At 39.8% G+C, this 20,162-nt stretch overlaps 1 protein-coding gene across 3 annotated transcripts in view; it reads right to left on the bottom strand.

Annotated features, from left to right (window-relative positions):
• Positions 1-20,162, bottom strand: part of SOBP (sine oculis binding protein homolog) — a 157,188-nt gene that overhangs the window by 103,719 nt on the left and 33,307 nt on the right. For all 3 annotated transcript variants that reach the window (XM_037064979.1, XM_037064980.1, XM_037064981.1), the window contains exon 4: positions 13,282-13,433. In XM_037064979.1, the coding sequence (XP_036920874.1) occupies positions 13,282-13,433 (152 nt within the window). The remainder of the gene's footprint in view (positions 1-13,281; positions 13,434-20,162) is intronic.

The raw sequence follows: 20,162 nt of genomic DNA, 5'->3' as shown, positions 1-20,162 counted from the left end.
TGTATTTTGAAAAGCCAAACAGCTTACCTTACTTTTTGCACAGCTATATTTGGTCATTTTTATTTAGGTTTACATTGAATGCTAACTCAAGACACAAGTACTGTTTTTCTTTCCTCAGAGAAGGCTTCTCAGATGGCAACCCTGCAAACCGTGAACTGTTCTGTTATTCACCAGAGTCGGACTTTTCTCACAATTATAATGGCAGCTCACCAGTCTCAGATCCAGAGACTGTCTGTGTACACATATGTGTGTGTGCCCTGGCACGGGCACAGGGACACAGGAACACACTTGGAAGACTGCATCCATAAACCCTCAGGGGCACCCTTGCAAGAGGCCAGAGGCCCTCCTACGCCAGTGATTTCCCCATTCTTGGGCATGCCTGCAATTTTTAACACCACCACCCGCAACACCACACTTTATCTCCTTCCTATGCTTTGGACCTTCTGACTTATGGCACTTAGGCTCCTCAAATTTGCTCCAGCTGATTTTGCTCAGAGACTCGAATCGCCATATAAGTGGCATCGAATCCCTATAAAAACTGCCCTACCTCAAGGATACAGGGCAGGGAGCCACACCCACCTCTCCACAAACAGCACCTTTCTCTTACACTGCTTTCTCTCTTTTTTTATTTATTGTCTCCACATTGTGTTTGTGGAAATGTAAATTGATAGACTTTTTGGCTGACAATGACATTTGTAACAAAACATTTTAAAATATTGTGTATCCATTGATCCAGCAATGCCATTTCTATACATTTATTTAGTCTACATATGTATTCTATATACTTATTTCTACATAGTCATCCTATATACATATTTACTCAACAGAAGTAATTATGAATATGTTCAAATATTTAGCCACAAATATGTATTGTCATGTTATTTCTGAGCAAGCATTTTTACCCTGATGAGTCATTCTTTCCTAATATGAGTACTTAAACCTTTGGAACAGATTACATTAAGATAGGAGTAGACATTGGGTTAGTTTTACACATACATGTATATGTTTATACATCATTAAATATTTTACATGAGATTATTTTTAAAAGAATACTCAGTGTTTCATGGTAAAAAAGGGCCACAATTTAATAATTCTGCTATTATTAGATATTTAAATTTTTTATAAATATTTGGTGAGGGCAGACATTGCTTTCAGATCTGCTTAGGGCACACCTTCTGGTGTCCAATGTACATAAACACGTTGTGATTTTCCTCTATCTTTGGTTGCTTTTTGAAGTGTAATCTGTCTGCCCTCTCCATTTCCCATTGGTTTTTAACATGTCTTCCAAGTTTCCTGAAACAGATTTTTCACTTTTCTAAAGGATGCCTTTTCAGTACTAATAAAACTTTCGTATTTGTCTGCTTAATCACGCCAGCTTCACTGTCCCCTTTTTACTTTTTCGTTTTTGGCTCAGAGGTATATGAACCATCTGTGCCTCTAACACAGTTTGCTTAAATAGCCTCCAGGCAGATTTTATGGTTTTTAAGTTTTTTACTTTAACCTTCAGCCTGCTGTTAGCCATTTTCATCACAGTTTTAAAATCAGCCTCTTTTGGAAACCACCACCACTAGATGAGGTTTTCAGAAGTTACTGGAACTGCAGAGGGGGCTGCAGACTCCAGCTGAACTGCACTGCAGTGCCCAGGCAGTCGCCTGAGGCAGGTGCAGATACAGTTAGCCTTGGTAAGGGTCAGTTCCTCTCTCTGGCCACGTGAAGAGCGATGCAGAGACCTTTCATTGGAAATATCCATCTCCACATCTCCCAGTTAAGGCTCAGGACAGTAATATCTGAATTACTTACCTGCCTATTTATCTATCACTACATTTCTATGGAGCTGTCATCACAATCCTAGGCACTGAAGGAGATACCAAGCTGAAACACAGAATACCGAGACAGAGAGGAGGACTCCTTCTTTCCCGCCACACCACCGTGCCAGGAGAATCGCCCTCTGTTCCTGTGCCAGCAGACATGCTGTTCTGAGTCCATGTTACCAGTTGTCTAGTCTGGGGACCCGAGTGTCAATAAGCATGCCTCTATCCTGGAATGTATCATTGCCCAAACTTCCCGTGTGCCTCTGCATTAATGTTAACGTTGCTCTATAGTTCTTCCCTCTGTAACAGAACTGCATTTCTTTCCACACGTGGCGGGAGGTAGAGTGGGATCTGCCCTTTCTGTGGCTCTTTCCAACAAAAAGTAACTTCCCCCGTTTATTTTCAATCATCCGCCCATATTGGTCAGACAGTAATTACATTACCCTCTTTGCTCAGACCAGTGCATTTTCACCCACTCTTTTCTCTGTTGTCGTTGCTGCTTTTCTGATACATTTGATAATTAAAAGCACTCAGGCTCTTAGAGTTATCATTATTTTTATTATTAGTTATTTATAAAACGCTTCTACCTTCAGGAGTTACAAGGTGTCACTATACTCCCTGAAATGAATTAGTGATAATATGCTAATGACAGCTGAGTGAAGAGTCCCGGAAGGCAGCGAATCCCTGAGGGTTGATAGGATGAATGAATGAATGAATGAATGGTCAAACCAATGGATAAATGGGATTATTGTTCCAGGGAATATTTGTCTGTTTCCTTGTTTGTGGGTAATGTTTTGTTCCTCCACGGAGAATGTGAATTAGCAAAGAAGTGGCACCTTGAATTAGATACCAGAATTAGATACCCTGCTTCTGTGTCCTCAGCCCAGTAGTTCTTCCTTCCTCTCCTCACCTAATTAGCATCTCTTCAGAGAAGCTTCCAGATCTCCTTACTGGTCAAATTTCCCTGCCAGTGGCTCTCTTAGCACTGTGCCCACGCCATCACAGCCCTCATCACAGTGGCAATTTCACATCCGTTTTTTATTTGTTTAAACAAATGCCTGTCTCCCACTGGACTGTAAGCTTTATGAGAGCAAGAACCAGTTTTTTGTTGTCCACTGTGGCTCCAATATGACTAGCACAGGTCCTGGCACATAGTAGTTGTTCAACAAACATTTGTTGGATTAATTCATTAAGTGTGAAAGTTGCAGCCTTCAGGGTTTCTGCTCCACTGGCCATCTGAACTTAATGCATTCAGCCTCAGACTAAATCACAATTGGCCAGAATACTCCCCTTTCCCTTCTGTTGAGCACATGGAGTTCAGCCACAGAGGAAGTAGCTTAAATGTGTGGGCGAGCAGCCTAACTCTTGATGGGTAACAGCAGCCTCATCACATCACGCATCCCATCCCAGGTATCTGCCTCCCCACATTCAATATGGCCCTTGGCCAACACCTCCCAGGCCACTTAAACTGATGAAACTACAGGGGTGAGGGAGTAGGTCTACAGCTGTGAGTATGCAAAACAGTTTACTCTTGTATTATTTATTAATTACTGCATTGTATGAACAACTACAAACCTACTTTTGCCCCACCCTGTATATACTGGGATTGCTGTTCTAATTGCACCATTGCTCCTCTTCATAAATGAGCATATCTAATAGCTCATTTGCCTTAATTCTGAATAATCTCATGTTATAAAGAGTACAAGAAAATACACAAAAAGTCACCACTTTGATCCTGGTACTAAAGCCAACATTCTAATCAAGTTTTCAGAGCAGCTGTCCCTGGATAGAAGTTCATCTAAGTCCCCTATGATGAATGTTACCCACATTTTTTATCTTTCCACCCACACTTGGACTCTAGTTTCCTTCTTACACATGACAAAAGTACATGGGCAGGACACATACATTGTATAATGTATTCAGCCTCATGAGATAACCTTAGAGGATCACCTCTCCTTCTCTCTCATGGACATCTGCTGGTGCCTGGCATCAGCTAACATTCTGACCCCTCCCCTCTTTTAATAGTTTCCAGATTTTCATTCTGGGCACTTCCCGTCCCCATACAGGCTTTAGAGGAAAATGAGTCCAATGCCAACATCAGAGGAAAATCCTGACCGGCTTAGGCTAATCAGAACAGCCAGTTCAGGCATGAGCTTTTGACCTGGAATGCTAGTCACTCTGTCTTCTATTAGACGTGAACAAGGAAGCATATGGCCCTATGGCTGCTAGTGGTCGTCCCAGGACCTCTGAGGAGCTTGCCTTGGAAGGCAGCCAACACTCTATACAGAAGAATACAGAAATGGGAAGACATGACACCATGCTACGACCACTGCACTGCAGGATCAACCTGCCTGAAGTAAACCCTAACTTAGTACTTCTCAGTTCCATCAGGTAAGAGATGCCTTAAATAATATTTAAACCAGTTTGAGCTGGGTCCTCTGTTACTTGCATAAAAATTCCTGATACATCTTATAAGTAATCATGAAATTAGGTAGACTCTTAAAATAAAATAAACTTCAGAATAATTCCTTTACCCAAAGATGTTCCTTTCAAAGTACCATCTTTCTTTCACCACACTACTTCTAGGGGTAGAGTTTGCGAAGACCTGTGGGTGCTTAGGACGTGGGTTCTATGTTGAGCTTGCCTTCTGAGGCCTTAACCTCCGCACTAGGTTGGGGGCAAGCTCCATGGACTGGACAGAAGTAAAATCACTGTGTCAGACCATTAACCCACAACGTCCATCCCTGGTTCATTTCCTCCAACACTTTTCAAGGAAAAGAAAACCTAACTAAATTGGTTCAACACACTTTGGCTACTGGGAAACATTTCATAACCACCAGTGAATAATTCAGTGAATACAATATTTTTAGTTTTCTATTGCCAGGCACACTCAACTTTGATGAGAATGCTGTTGCCTTTATTGCTCTTCAAATCCCCCTTTCATCCAAGATCTTAAATTTTAGATGCAGTACTTTCTTAACAGAGATCCAGTCAACATTGAAAATCAGATCATGTCATACATTTTGCTCAATACTTCCCAATAGTTGCCAACACATTTGGAATAAAATCCAAACTCTTACCTCTCTGGTCTAAGTCACCTGACCTTTATCCACCTTGATTGTTCAACTCCAGTCTGACCTGGACAAAAATGTCAAGCCTATCCCTGCCTGAGGACCTCTGCTTTTTACTTGCACCCCCTCCTCTCTCAAATTCTCTGCTACAAGCTCTTCAGATGACTAGCTCCATCACTTCATTCTGTCCCTACTCCCGCGTCAGCTCCTCAAACACAACCTCTGTGACCACCAGATGTAACACAACGCCCCATCGGTATCCAGCCCCTCACACTCCTTTTTCTTCATCACAGTTATCATTGCGGTTATGTGTAATCCTGGAGTTGTGTTACTGAGTTACATATTTTTAGCTTATAAATTATCTATCTCCCTTAGAGAATAGAATTTAACTCCCGTTAAACTTTTCTCTTGTTTAAAATAATCTACCAAACCTAAAATAGTACACAGCACATTATAGGGGCTCAATATATCATTTTATTTTATTTTATTGTTTAAAGAATAGATGGATGAATAAATCACAAGGATTTTTTAAAAATCTTGGCTACAAAACAGCATCACAGGGGAACCTGTCTCCTGTTGGGCAAACCACCCTTGTCTTCAACTATTTGCCCAGCTTTCTCTCTCCTACCCCCAGGTCCCTGCATCTCTAAATCCTTTGACACCGATAACTCAAATTGCTCCAAATTGTGAAACACACCATCCTACAGATGGTCACAGAAAGTGCCAGAGCCTTCAAGCTCTCTTAAAGCGTTGGCTGTGCAGTCATAGAACTGCTCACCGTTTTTTAAAAATATGAAATCACTATATCACAACAGATTATAAGACAAGTCACTACTTTATTATGGAATGTTTGGCAAAAGACCTGAGAAGCAGATAAATAGTTATCAGACCTTAATATTCCCATCATCCACTGAACTCCCTCCCCAAATACATTTACTGGGGTAGGATCCAGCTCTCTTAATGCTAATTAGCTAATCGAGAACATGAAACACTAAGAAAGTTCATGTGACTAAAATTATGTATAAAAATCTGATTTATGTCATAAACTCTAACTCTGTGGGAAAAAAGACTCATTTCAAAGTCAAGGCACTAGTTTTTCCACAATCAAAAGTGGTTTAAATACTTTTAAATACATTTTAACATATTTATGAAGAAATTCTCGTACATGGCTCCAAATCTCTCTCATAAATCAGTATAATGTTTCCAAAGCACACTGGGAAGTAAAAAATTCATATCTACCAACTATATTTTCCTCTATTAGAACCAGAATTAAGCAGAAAATATATTAATGTCTGAATTTATGATAGGAGTGGTTAACTCTTAGCCATAGCAAACCAATGAAGAATATTTTATCAGGGAACAATTAATCAGGGCTCTCCAACACTATGCAATTTGACTTTTGAAGACTTCATTGTGAATGGATTTCATTCCCTTATTTATTTTTCATCATGGAGATGCCTTACAAAGACAGTACACGTTAGAATAAACATCATTCTTCAGCTTAATCCTGTTGTTTAAAAAAATGTTACTTAGAGAATATTCCGTAGCTTTTAAAAATAATCCTCACAGAAGCAGCACTATGCTTATGTCATCTCAGACATGGGAGCCTGGGTCCAACTAACCCTCTGTCAGCAGCAAGATGACACGTGAAGCCTGGGAGCTTGTGATTCCTGGACATGGACTTCCCTTCCCAGCCATTGATTATCTCCATCTTTGTTAAAGACTGCAGGAGTTTCATTTAACTAGAGTGCTCAGTAAATCACAGCAGAGTTCAAGCATCTTTTATAGATTCATTAAACCATTGATCTGCCTTCTAGTGCCTGCAGTGGTGCCCTGGCCCATAGCCTGTGTTTACAGAGAGTGCAGACTGACGTGTGTAATCTCCGAGGGCAGCCTGTCAGTAGCCATTAGTTTCCACTGAGTGCATGGCCACCAAAGGGTGGACTGTAACATGGGGAATTTCCCACTCTTGGTCCGAACTGTTGGGGCAGAAATTAAGTGGCCATCTATAGCAAGGTTTTTTTATTCCATCCTACTTTGTGATAAGATCAACAAAGAGCAAAGACTCCAAGAAACAAAGAATTACACGTGGCTTGCCCAGTTCACACTTCTGCTTATGTGAACAAAAGCAATCCAGAGATGGGGGAAAAATAAAAATAATCACAGGTGTGCCTACAGTGTACATCTCCTGCATATGGCACTGTCAAGTGTTTTAGGGTTTGTGACCAGACACTGCAAGTATATGAGAGAAATTCTGGACTCAAACTACTACCTTAAAATATCTCAAGGCAAGCCACCTGGCTGGCCTGTCTTATGCATGCACTTATTTAGACAGTTAACATTTTAACAACACATTTGCATTAACAGAGCATAAACTAAAATCCTAGGAAAATGCACAATCATTCCCTCATGGCTTCTCTGGAAAGTGCACTAAGTCCTAAGTCCTCTTGTCAACTTCTTCTCCCTCTGGTCTTTATTAATATAATAATGAGATCTCCTGACACCTTCCTTTTAAGGTCAGGCACAAAGAGTAACTCTGCGTTTGAGGTAGCTTATGGTGGGGGAAGTGCATCAAACCGACCCATTAGATAATTATTTAAATGCTCATTTTTCAGATAAAGCTGAACATTGTTAGCAGCAAGGTGAGAAAGTTGGCCATGCAAGCGACTGGATCGATGAGGAGAATACATGTCCCAAATAACTAGATCCACTCCTGATCATTTGTTTCGCTGAGCTGCCCACTGCCCAAACAGGCAGCCAGACTATGAACTCAAAGCACGCACATTCATCATTCTGCAGCCGCAGTCACCAGAACACAATGTAGCTGATGCAATCTGACACTGTCGTTAATGTTAAAAGGGACCGTGCCTTTGAGATGGATTGGATAATTACTGGCAGTTCAGATGAGAAAAACTTGATTTAAGTGTATAGCATTAGCTATCACCAGAAGGATGGCCAGAGATTGACTGTGTCTGAAAATTAACATTCAAGTATATATGTCAATAGCCCTGTGTATTGATTTCTGGGGGTCCAATTTAGATCTTTAAATAATCCCCCTCTTCCTTTTGCTTTGAAAAAAAATGTTGATCAAAGACCAGGATTTGAAACCATCTGGACTATTATCATCTCTACATTTTTTATTTAAAATGTCTAATATGGTTCAGAAGTTGACATCCATTCTGGGAAATTGATTAGAATTATTTCTCTGTTTGCCGCCACAACCTCCCCAAACATGGCCCATTTAAATCTAGATGTGGTGGCTACTCCTTTCATTCAGTCCAAACCCCCTTGCCCCACTGTGCCTGTGGTCCAGGCAGCTCTTAGACCGGTAGCTCTCAAGTGGTATTCCTGTGCTCTGGTAAACAGAAAGATCACATGCCTCTCCCCAAAAGCTTCAGATGGCTTCCGAGCATAGTGTCCCCCTCAGCATGGAACTCTTTCTGGCTTTTTAAAAAGAGCTTAGGCGTCGCTTTAACCTGACCTACATCATACTTCACTAGCCAGAATTCCCCTGCTTTAACCACAGCCTAACACCTTTCCCTTCCTCTACTCTTGCTTTTCTCATAGGTTCTCCTTTTCAGTAGCTCTTCAATGTTCAATTCCATACTTCCAAATACCAGAAAACAGGAAAATCACTCAGTTTGTTGTTTTCTCCCCAAAGCCTCCCTGGTTTTGTGTTCCTAAAAGGGAACTCAGCCACTGATCTGCAGGCTAAAGCATGGGAGGTGAAGGCCACCCCACGGGCAGGCTTTAGTGGGCTTGCAGCACAGTTCCAAGGGACACTAGAGGACCAAAGCAATTATATTGCAGGTGGACAGACCCAAAAGGCTCCTTGGTGCCCATAAAAACAAGGTAAACCCATGGGAAGAACCCTGTTGCTCTGCAGGCACATTTACTTGTCAATCAAGAATATTTGCAACCCACTGGCAGAAGCAAGTCTGTGGTCTGAGCTTCAGGCAGTCAGGGGATGTTAATTACAAGTAATTTCTTAATGTCCTTTCCCAAACCTTCATGAATGACAGCCGTTTTGCAAATTAAACCTTGCAGGTGTTTGAAGGAAAAAAGTAGACAGGTTAATCACTAGATTAACAGGGCACTTGTTACACATTTCTTCTGCACTATTAGATTCTATAATTAAGTCTGAAATTGAGAATCTTTCCCGGGACATATTCAAATTTAATAAAAAAGACCACTAGTCTAAATAAAAGGAAACTGCAAATAATATGACAATATGTGCTAATTAGCAACGGGTCTCCCAAAAGAGATCTCTTCTAAGAAGAGATCACTGTGTACCCAGGGATATAGTTTGAAAGTAAAAGAAATACTTATTGTACAGTATTCTCCTCATTGAATATTTGTTATTATTATCATGATTGTTAGGAGATCTTAATGACATCATCTGCAAATATTTGTTTTATAACCTTTTTATTTTTAATTCATCTTTATCCTTATCTCGTATCTGCATAGGTTTCTTCCCACTATGGTTTTTGGGGGAACAGCAACTTTATGATATTGAAGAAGTTTCTATCTATTCTTGTCTCAAATTATATAAAAACTAGAACAGGGAAGCAACATTTTGGCGTTCTTGGGGATTTGTGTTTTGTACTAAAGTTCAGTGCCACTAATCCATAAAGAATGCTATAAATTTGTGACCTGAACAAGGCAAGAAAAGCATCGTCCTTTACATTCCTGCGCAGCCATCTGTCTTGAGCATTGATTTCCTGCTTGATTCGTGGACACAGGATAGTTCCCATGCAGAAGGAAAAAAACAAACACAGGATACTTCGAAATGACTACTATGTGCAGTCTTGTTTGTTACTCTCACTCTTAAAGGGATAATGGTTATATGGTATTGCAACTTCAGTAAAGAATATTTTTTAAGTGTCTGTTGTTGTGCAAAGTAAAACTGGCATTAGTTGGACTAAACACTTCAGCATCTCCTGCAAAACCATTAAGAGCTCTCTACAACTTTCTGGCTCCTAGGTAGATCACTAGGCCAGAAATGTTCTCAAGTCCTTCTCTACTTGTAGCCTCAAAAGGGGGCTGGGAAAAGAGTTACTACTTCCCGGGCAAGTCTCTAGTGCCTCCAGAAATGACACTGACATCCCATTGTGTGGCTAATGCCCATAGACTACAAAAGGATATTTCTAAACTGCTGTTCAAAAACTTTTGAGGCAGAAATTGAGTCTGTTGGAGACAAGGATCCAGAAATCTATAATTATTAATTCATACTATACACTTCTTGGAGTCTACATCCTGAAATGTGTGAGCTAGTAGTGAGGGTCACTAAAGGAACACAGCTGTGATTCGCCATCCTGTCTCGGCAAAGGCGTTTTGAATAACGCCTATGTACTTGTGGCAATCCAAACAACTCTTCAAATAAAATTTTAAATTTGGTTTAAACTATAACCTACATGCCATAAAGGGTTAAGTTGACCTCAGCTCATCCAACCTCACTTCCTGGTGCCAAGGTTTGTAAGAGACACAGATATGACATCCTTACTCTACTCCATCGTGTGAACCAAAGACAAAGAAGGTTCTAGAAGTAAATGAAATTTAAAGTCAGTTTTTAGTGGGTCTTCATTTTGAGAGTTGGGCTATTTTTGTCCTTGTTTTTACAGAAAATCAGTCCCCGCTTCTCTACCCAAGCACTTGTGAAAAGGAGAGCAGGGGAACCATGGCCACAGCTGTCCAATTTCCATTCACAAACGCAGGTGTTGCTCAGATACAAAACAGAGGTCAGCTGAGTACTGCTCCTAATTAGCTACCTTTTTTACTAGGATTTTTCTTTGTGAAGTTATGCATGCAATTTGGGTTCAACTTAGAGACCATTTTAAGATCCCAGCATGCTATCCACCAAGAAACGGGTTGTCATCATAAAGCATAATTTGAAGCATAGTTAATTTCACATGTTTTTTTAAATCTACATCATACCTAAGGCAAAATTCTGTTCTGCATACACATTATTTATGCTTTTTCATCCACTTCTCAGTATTCAAAAGTGTAGCATTTAGCCAGATAAATTTTTATGTAGGAATGAGAAAAATTTTGCCCTTTTTCTAGGATTAAGAAAGTTCACGATTTTAATAATGAGGACTAAAGACTTTGTCAAATGACACAAGAGAAGTAGCTATCTGCTATTGTGTTCAGTGGGGAACACCCTGGGGCTGATTTACAGCAGTTCTTAGAAATGGCAGGATGGAGACTGGTATCTAATACAATCCATTAGGAAACCCAAGCCCTAAATGAAATGACCACAAAATCCTATCAGTTAACAGAAATGCAGCAGCTGTACATGTTTATTGTAATACAATAGGATATTGTTACAGAGATAACACTCTTAAAATTTAGGGGGAAAAAAAGATCCAGCAAGTGATGTGACCAGTTTATTTCTCTGTTTGAAAAATGAGAAGGTATATAGTGTGGCAGAGCTTTAGAATACATAAATAAGCATGAAGACTGCAGAGAAGACAGGTCTTATGTGGACACTAATGGGCTGCTGGGATCAGCCGTCAAACTTCAAGTCACCATGACTCCCAGGTTTCGCAGGATGTTCAAAGAACTACCCCAGTGACTTGTTGCAGGAAGTGAAAGAGAATGCTCCTCCTCTTCCCGCTGCTTTTACCTACTATAACTATCCCAAATGCTAATTCTTATCTTGTCTCCCGGTTACCCATTTTTCAAAACTGTATGCTATGGAAAATTAAATTCTGTTTGACCTCAGACTTTATAATGATGTAATATTATATATGATATATAATGATGTAAATTTACATGGTATTATATATATATATATATATATGATATTCTAGGCTGTTTTCCAATTGAATCAGGTGACTCTTCAAAGGCTTTCTAAAGTAAAAGAACTTCGCAAGGCATAACATGTATCACAAGGACTGTGACAAATTCATCTTGCTGGGTTTTATTCATTACAGACAGTCTACCAAGATTCAGACCCCAAACCCTTCAGAATCGGAGACAAAACCCCCTGTTCTCTAATCATCTTCTAGGATGGAATGCAAAGTATTTTGTTGTGGTAAGTAGAGCTTTAAAGACAAAAGCACTGAGCCCATTCCTGTAATTGTTACCTCAGTGTTCAGCAGTCAAAAGGGGAGCCCCAGGGTCTCAGAGATCATTTTAATCCTCGTATTTTAAAGTGAACGGTGCACTGCTCTTACCACCCTCCTCTGCAGCCTCACGGGCCGCTCCCAGGGAACTGTGAACTTGACTGGTGACTGTCCCAGAAGAGTTGCAATTCCCTTACTTGCCTTCCTGTTCCAGTGAAGATTATGAACCTAATTCTTAGAGGCTGCTACTAAAATTCCACCCTACTGAATCCTAATTCTTTCAGCATTCTATTTTTTTGGCAGAATGATGTGACCCAAATTTGCAGGAAATAATTTGCTGCAACAGTGCTTCTTGTAATGCACTAAGCCAGAGATTAGCATTTCAGGATTGCAAATATCAGACTTAAAAATAATAACTGTTTGCTTCAAGAAAAGGACAGATTTTGATCTTGTACTATGGAAATGGCAATGCTCAGCAAAGTGTAGACAGTTTTATGAATTGAGGAAGCTTTACAGATCAATGGAAAATAATCAAGAACTAGCAATTTACTTTGGTAATTGGTGGCAAAATGCTGTGTGTGTGCGTGTGTGGGAGGGTAAATACATCATGCACTCCACTTCCCATCAGTGGTGGCTAATACTATTCTAAAAGGACATTTTCAAATCTGAGATGCCTTACAACAAACAAACAAACAAAAAAAGAACCAAAAAAAGCTATGACTATGGCTGTTCCTGTGTTCACCCACCATGCCCCTCACAAACACTTGGCTATGTGTGCAACGCCGGTTCTTGAATCCATTCTTTCACCTTCCTCAATATCAATCAACTTTAAAATAAGGTGTCAAGAGAGACTCTACGTGTTCCTTGATTAGAATTTGTGGTCGGATTTTGGAAAGAGCCAGGGCATTATTCCCCTTGGGGACAAGTATTAAATTGAGTCGACTAAAGCTTCCTGGCCATGCGCCTGTGGCTAGTTTCTCAGCTTTTGTAAGAAATCCCTACCACTTATCTTTCAGGATTCTAGTCTAAGCATTCTGCTGCTGGAGTGTCCCTGTCACTTAGGATACCAGCTGCGATCACCATGTCCTCATCCGATTCATTCACCCTCTCAGAATTCAAACACCAAGACAAGAGAAACTGAAGAAACAGGTTATTTTATACATTAGAAAGGGATTCCTTATTCCAAAAGGTAAAGTATGACAGAGAAAGAGAACAGAAAAAAAAAACAGAAAGAATAAAAGGTGCGCAGTGTTTTCAGCTAGAGGCTAAGAGGCACATGCGCACGTGGTCTGGTGAGGCCTGCGTGGCCGCCTCCCTCTACTGTGGTCTTACCTTATTTCTCTTGAAGTAGGCTCGTCGGCAGGCTGCAAAGCACTTCTCGCTGCAGAAGCTTTTCACCTCACTTCCCATACTCAGGGAATAGCGCTTGATTCCCACTTTCTGGCACCAGGCACACATTATTTGTACATTTGACACATCATCTTCTATAATAAAAGTATAAGAAAAATGTTCATATCAGAAGCAAACATCCCTTCAAACTTAGACACACCCTGAACCTGAAAGAGCTACTCGAGGTCTGATTTTAACCTCCGCATCTCACCACTTTCAGACCTAGTAGAATAGGCAGCTCTTGGTGGGAAGACTCAGTGCTTTTTTTTTCTTTTTCTTTTCTTTTTTTTTTAGGTGGCTTTTAAATTTCCAAAAGACATTATTTACTTCAAAACCAGAGCATGACTACAGAGTCATGAAAGTTCCTGGGGCTTCTTGGCCTGGTGAAAGAAAATGCTTATTCTGCCTGGTTCATCCAGGCTCAGTACTTGCTCAGAAGCTTGTAAAAAATGACCCATTTCTTCAAAGGTACTGCTAAAAACCTATGAGATCTACATTGGGCGGGGTACCACACCCACACATGTAATGTCCTAATGTGAACCTTGGTAGTCAGGAGCCAGGATCAATCTTGGCGTGTTCCCTATTCTTGTTACATGGTATGGGGTGTTATTCCCTTTTGCAATAGAATGATTCCCAAATGATGTGGTTAGTCAAAAATGGAAAGATGTGAGTGGCCAGATTCTGCCAACAGAAAGGCCATGGTCTGGCTCACTCAGGAGTCTCCTAGGATGCAGCCTTCCCACATGGTGTCCCCAGGAAAGTGTAGGCCTGATTTTAATTCTTCTCCATGTGATGTGTGTGGTTCACGGTCCCTGGACGGAGACACAGCAGTGGGAGGTGTCAGCCATGAGACCTGCCTAGAACATTCTTAGCCAGACTGGTGGTCTTCATGTCTTCTGTGGGACCTGTCACCATGTCATGGGTGCTCAGAATGATGGTAAGTGATGTGCAAATATTTTCAATATTTAAAATACTGTATTTCTTTTTCTTTGTAAGAAAACAAATTTAAGTAGTACAAGTGCATCATATCACATGCTTAAAACTAATAAAGGCTTTTCAAGTAAGTCAGTTAATAAAATGTAATAGTAAATTATAATGCAGGTAGTAAGAAGTTATGACAAATAAATAGGTGAGGGTGATGTTGAAATGACTGAAGTCTGTGAAACATTGGTGGGGGACTAAAAGGGGACTTTTAAGTAGAGGTCTAAGAAATAGTTTCTTGTGGTCTCCTACAGGGTTTTGCTATATCTTGAGTTTTCTTGATTCTCCCAATTGACAAAGTACATGTGTCCAACTGATTGCCACTATTAGTCACAACTCTCTGTCTTTTATGATTTTTTTTTGTTTTGGTTTGTTTTTTTTACTAACGCAGACTCATGCTCCAGACATGAATGGTAATCACAAAATCCCCAACAAGCTCTGGTATAGTGTCTGATTTCTGAATAAAAGCCCCCAAAGACTAATTGCTAAGCAAGGCCTGGTCCATGAGCTGTTGACATATTCATGGTTCATAGAGTCTGTCAGGCACTCATTCCACTTCCAGGGGAAAGATTTGGTTTGAGGCAGTGCGGTCATCGGCCTGCAAAATTAGAAGCAAACTAATTGGAAGAGCAGTGATATGGCTTTTTTCCCCCTGAGCACCATCACTCAGAACTATGTGCAACATTTTATTTACTTTAGTGGAATAAATATTATCGCTGTAATTACCATTTTCTTCACAATTACATATTGTGATTTATTATTAATTATAATACGAGACCATGTAAAAATGACCTTTGATGTTAATTAAACATTTTTGATAACATACGTTTTTAAAAATGGAGTCAACATGAGTTTAAATATCATACAATTATTGTATTTAATCATTTGTTCTATTCAAAGAAAGCTTTATTTGTATTTTATATGATCTCTAAATGGCATCTGTCTATAGACATTTTACATGATATAAAGAATTAACAAAACTCTGTAATTTGCCTTAGAGTACAGAGGAGTATTTTTTTAATTAGCTTAAAAATGGTATGCTCTTACAATAATCATCTGTCATTAGTAAACTAACTAGCACTAATAGTTTCTGTTTTTCCCAATCGATTCGCTGTGTTTAAAAAATCTTAAATTCCTGAAAGAGATGATGATGCAGCAGAGCGCTCATAGATGGTCCACTGGCAATAAACTTGACTGTGGTGAAATCTGCAAGGAAAAAAATTTTATGGGGGAAATTATTTGGCCTCAGAGTTCAAGGAGGAGAACCTACTTCCCAAGAAATAACTTTAAGCCATGCATTAAGGTTCCCGTCGTTGTTTCTTCCTGAATAGGCTGGTTTGAGAAAGAAAACATAGACTTTTAGTGCCAGGGCTTGCACCATCATGAATGAAAACTGAGAGGACAAAGAGCAGAGAGCAAGGCTGTAACAGCGCCAGGCTCAGTCTGTGCTGGGCCTGCCCAGAGGAATGACGCCCAGGGCACGAAGGCCCCTCCAGGTCTCCCTCGTGCTTCGCTCCCTCACCACCAGTCAGACCCGTTTGTTATTTTTTAGGGGAAGGCAAGGATACTTATCACAAACAAGAGAACTTACTTTTAAAGTAGATTATTTTCATAAATCATTTGTATTACAAAGTAACACTATGGGAAGATGAAACAAAAGAAAGTGTGCGTCTTTGTGTTTGGAAATTAGAAAACTCTTAGAATGGTGGTTAACATCTGTCTTGCTAAATAATTCAGTACTCCCATCCGTTTTTCATAAAACAGTGCTTCATAAAGGCAAACACTTGGGGAAACTTCCATCAGATTTCCCTTTTTGTCATCAAACTGTTCCATAGCTAATGCTCCAAAGGAGTCTGTGAAGAGCAGCTTATTCTAAAAGTTTAAGAAAACATTTTTAGATATCTCAGGTATTCTAGTCTTATAAAACTCATTTTAATTAATAGTACATTTCAAAAACTAAAAAAGATCTGTGGTTATATAAATTAATTCTGTCAGATAAAACACAGCTCGAAATTCCGCCACCAGACATGAGGTGGTACCCCATCTTAAGCAGAATGACTGCACCTCTAGAAAAGATTTTCTTAAGTGCTTAAAGCCAAAGGGATTGGTTCATTGCAACAACCACATTTTCTTTTGCCTGAAACCCAGGATCATGTGCATGCTTTACATTGGCAAAAGAGAATAGGACTCAGCGCTTCAGCTTTTCTAACTTGATCTACTTTAAATCTTTTTACTTAAAAATATTTATTCAAACTAGGGAAAATCTGATTTCCTTATATTTAGACTCAAGGTCTGTGCCATTAGAGACTTGAGATTACCTCACAGAAGACTCACGTAACAGGTTTTTCCTCACAGCCATTAGCCTATGTAGTTTTCATAATGAAAAGTGCAACAATAAATGCAAAATAGGTATAGCATCAAATCACATTCCCAAAGTGAACAGTCTGTACAACATGATAAAAAGTTTCACATGATAGTACCATATAAATATGCATCAGTCAAAATATGCATGTTTCAATTACTCACGAAGTTTGTACCACCTCTGTAAGGATTTAATTAAGCAAAATGTTTAGGGCATTTCGGGCCCTGGCTGGTGTAGCTCAGTGGATTGAGTGCCGGCCTGCGAACCAGAGGATCGCGGTTCGATTCCCAGTCAGGGTACATGCCTGGGTTGCAGGCCGGTTCCCTGCAGGCCAACTCCCAGCAGGGGACGCACAAAAGGCAACCATACATTGATGTTTCTCTCCCTCTCTCCTTCCCCTCTAAAGATAAATAAATAAATATTTAAAAAAAAAATGTTTAGGGCATTTCATTCCAATCTAATGTTCAAAGAACTATAGAAAATTATTCTGTTTTACATTCCAGATTAATTACTCTAAGATGAAATCAAAATTGTATTTATTCATCACAGTGCAGAAAAGTATTAAATCAAGCATTTCTGGAATGCCTTGCTGAAGTTGTTTGAGAAACTGCAGTATCTGGTGACTTTTAAAAATAAGAATAGCCATTGGTCAGTGCCACTGTAGGGGCATTTGCATTGGCCATGAACATGCATACTAGCTGACCTGACTAGAGCCCAAAGACAGTCAGGAGGGCCTTAATGGACCCCAAGTGATTAACCTGTAGATTTACCATCCCTCTGTAGCTTTTGTGGGAGTCCCAGACTGAGGAAAAATCTGAAAATATTTTTTTAGTGATGTTTCTTTCTTCCAATAGCCCCTAGAATGCACACGTCCAAATAATCATTTCAAGACTTGAATTATATTTGAGGCAAGTTGCAAGATAGTCTGAAGTGACTCCTCTGTGTTCTCTACACCATGAAACAAAAACATAGCACAGGCAGTAATCTGCCAATCTAGTTGTAGGAGCAGCTCTATTTAAGAACAGAATGAAGACATGGCCTGGAAGGTGGGCAAGAAACCAGGGTTAAAAGTGGCTTTCTTTCCTGCTCTTTTTGGAATAATTCAAGTGAATAGTCCAATTTAAAAGTTTCAACAGAGTCCTATAGAAGCTTTTGTACAATTTCCTGGGTTCTAGAAGAGAACATTTAAGAATACCCAGAGAAAATTTAGACCTTTGAGGCAAAAGGAAATAATCATAGCTAGCCTTATTTAGTATTTAGTAGGTGTCAGGCACAGTGCAAAATTCTTTAAATCCATCATTTAATCTTAATCACAGCCACCACCCTCAGGCAGATACTAACATTATCCACATTGGGCAGATGGGGAAAGTGAAGTTTAGAAGGTAAGTCATTTGCTCCAAATCACGCAGCTGATACATACTGAAGCCTGGATGAAGATCTGGCTGTCTGCCTCCAGAGCACAAGCTCCTGACCACTACACCTTAGAGATCACAGCTTTTCTAAGCATGGGAGGCTACTCACCACCCACACAGACTCCCCTCTACAAAAAGGACAAAAAGCTGTCATGGGTTCTGCTACCTACACAAGACACTCTTCCACGACACACTAATAGACAAAGAAAATGGAGTCAGAAAGGTCAAAATGTCTCTGAGAAGACAGCTGAAATTTTACTCAATATTTGTTGATGGATTAAAAAAAAAGTTAAAGGCCTGCAGTGCAAACCTTTACTTGTTTATGACTGAATATAGGACTTGGATTTGGGGCAAACATTCTGTCTAGACTTTTAGAGCAAGTTCCACTTAAAAGTTCAATGAGAAAGAACCAGCAATACCTGTATCTCAGAATGCAGTCATTCTACCCACAGGCAAGTGATACTCTTCCCAACTTTCTCTTTTATGAGGAGGGGGATCAACAGGAGGAGGACATGGGTAAAACTGACTTTCCAGGTGGGTCAAGTGGGGAACCACTTAACAGCTCTAATTTCAAGGACCCCAATAAGTCTATCCTAGCTTCAAAAATTATCCTTCCACTGCTCACTCAAATTAAATTCTACCATTAGAGAGTACTTTCTTTGACTAAATATTTCTTATATCCCATTAAAACCCAAATCCTCTGAAAGCGAGAAAGTTCAAAACATATTTGTCGACAATGATGTGTACTTTAAAATGAATTATTCTTTGTAAAAGTTTTCCCAGAAAATGGGAAGAAGTGCTGAGGCTAGAGTTCTGATGAGGAAAATGGAGGGCAGAGGTGGGAGAGACAAGGTACAAGGCACCTCTGGCCATTACTTTGCTATATGTAGCCCGGGGCCAACTGTCTGATCACAGTATGGCACAACACAGAATATTTTCAGAGTCCTTTTTAGATGTGAATATAAACCATAGTACAAGCTGAAGGAGGTGGAAGGAGTAGCACATAGCTAGGGACGACCAGGAGAGAAAAGCAACAGGCAGATCCACTTACTATACACTCAAGGGGGTGACTTTTTATAAGCAAGTGAGGTGACAGATACACACTGCGTTGTAACCCAAGTCACTATCATTTGAACGATAATGTGGTGGAGTGCAGACACAGAGACAGAGGACATTGGTCAAGTATTAATATTGTCCCTTCTAGTCCTACGATGTGGGCAAGTCACTTAAGGGAGAGCATGCTCACCCTCAGTACAGCTGTAGTAGGAACTCCCGCATGTAAATGAGCCCTCCCTGGAACTGCTGGCAGTTCCTTTCCACACCGAAAGGAAAGGGTAGGTGTCAGCTTCATGCGGTCCAGACAAGCCCAGGTGACCCAGCACCAGCCACCTCAGTCACACGCCCTCCTGCAGACAGCACCTCTAGAACCACTATCTGAATACAAAGAACAGCTCAGTAACTGATTAAATTTCACTAACTCAGACTATTTAAGAGTAAAGTTATTAGACTGAATAAAAGCATCACTTACAGCTAGTCTTTCTAAAAATTATTTAACTTGAATTAATAGTTGACAAGGTGTTGCCAAATATATCACAGTACTGCCAGATATTCTGAAATTAATAGATGGGAATTCTTCATAATTATTACATCAACCATCTACATGGGTGGATCTTCCCAAGTGCCTGAGAAGTTTGTTCTTTTAAAAAGTGTCACAGTAACAAAAATGAAAATGTCTGCCACCTTGGCAATGTATCAAAAATTGCCCAATCATAATAAGAATAATCAAATTGCCCAATAATAGAGTCTGAATTGATAGAATGTTATTGCATTTATTTCTAATTGAAAGGATAGATGCAATTAAATGATAGAAGCTCACACAACTATGACTCTTTGTACTACCTAAAACTATCCCTATTTTTCTTTTGGAAATAGAATTATTTAAAGTGATTTCAAAAATTTAAATAGTCTGAATCCCTCTCTCTAGAGTAGTACTTAACACCAAAATAAAATCTAAATCTCTGTAAGTAAACTAAAATTCGTTCCGTTAAGTTAAAGAAATGAGCACATAT

This window comes from Sturnira hondurensis, unplaced genomic scaffold (assembly GCF_014824575.4).
Source record: "Sturnira hondurensis isolate 20B ecotype Veracruz unplaced genomic scaffold, ASM1482457v3 Scaffold0015596, whole genome shotgun sequence".
Lineage (NCBI taxonomy): Eukaryota > Metazoa > Chordata > Mammalia > Chiroptera > Phyllostomidae > Sturnira > Sturnira hondurensis.
The sequence above is the reverse complement of the archived record's forward strand: the minus strand, read 5'-3'. Positions and strand labels throughout refer to the sequence as shown.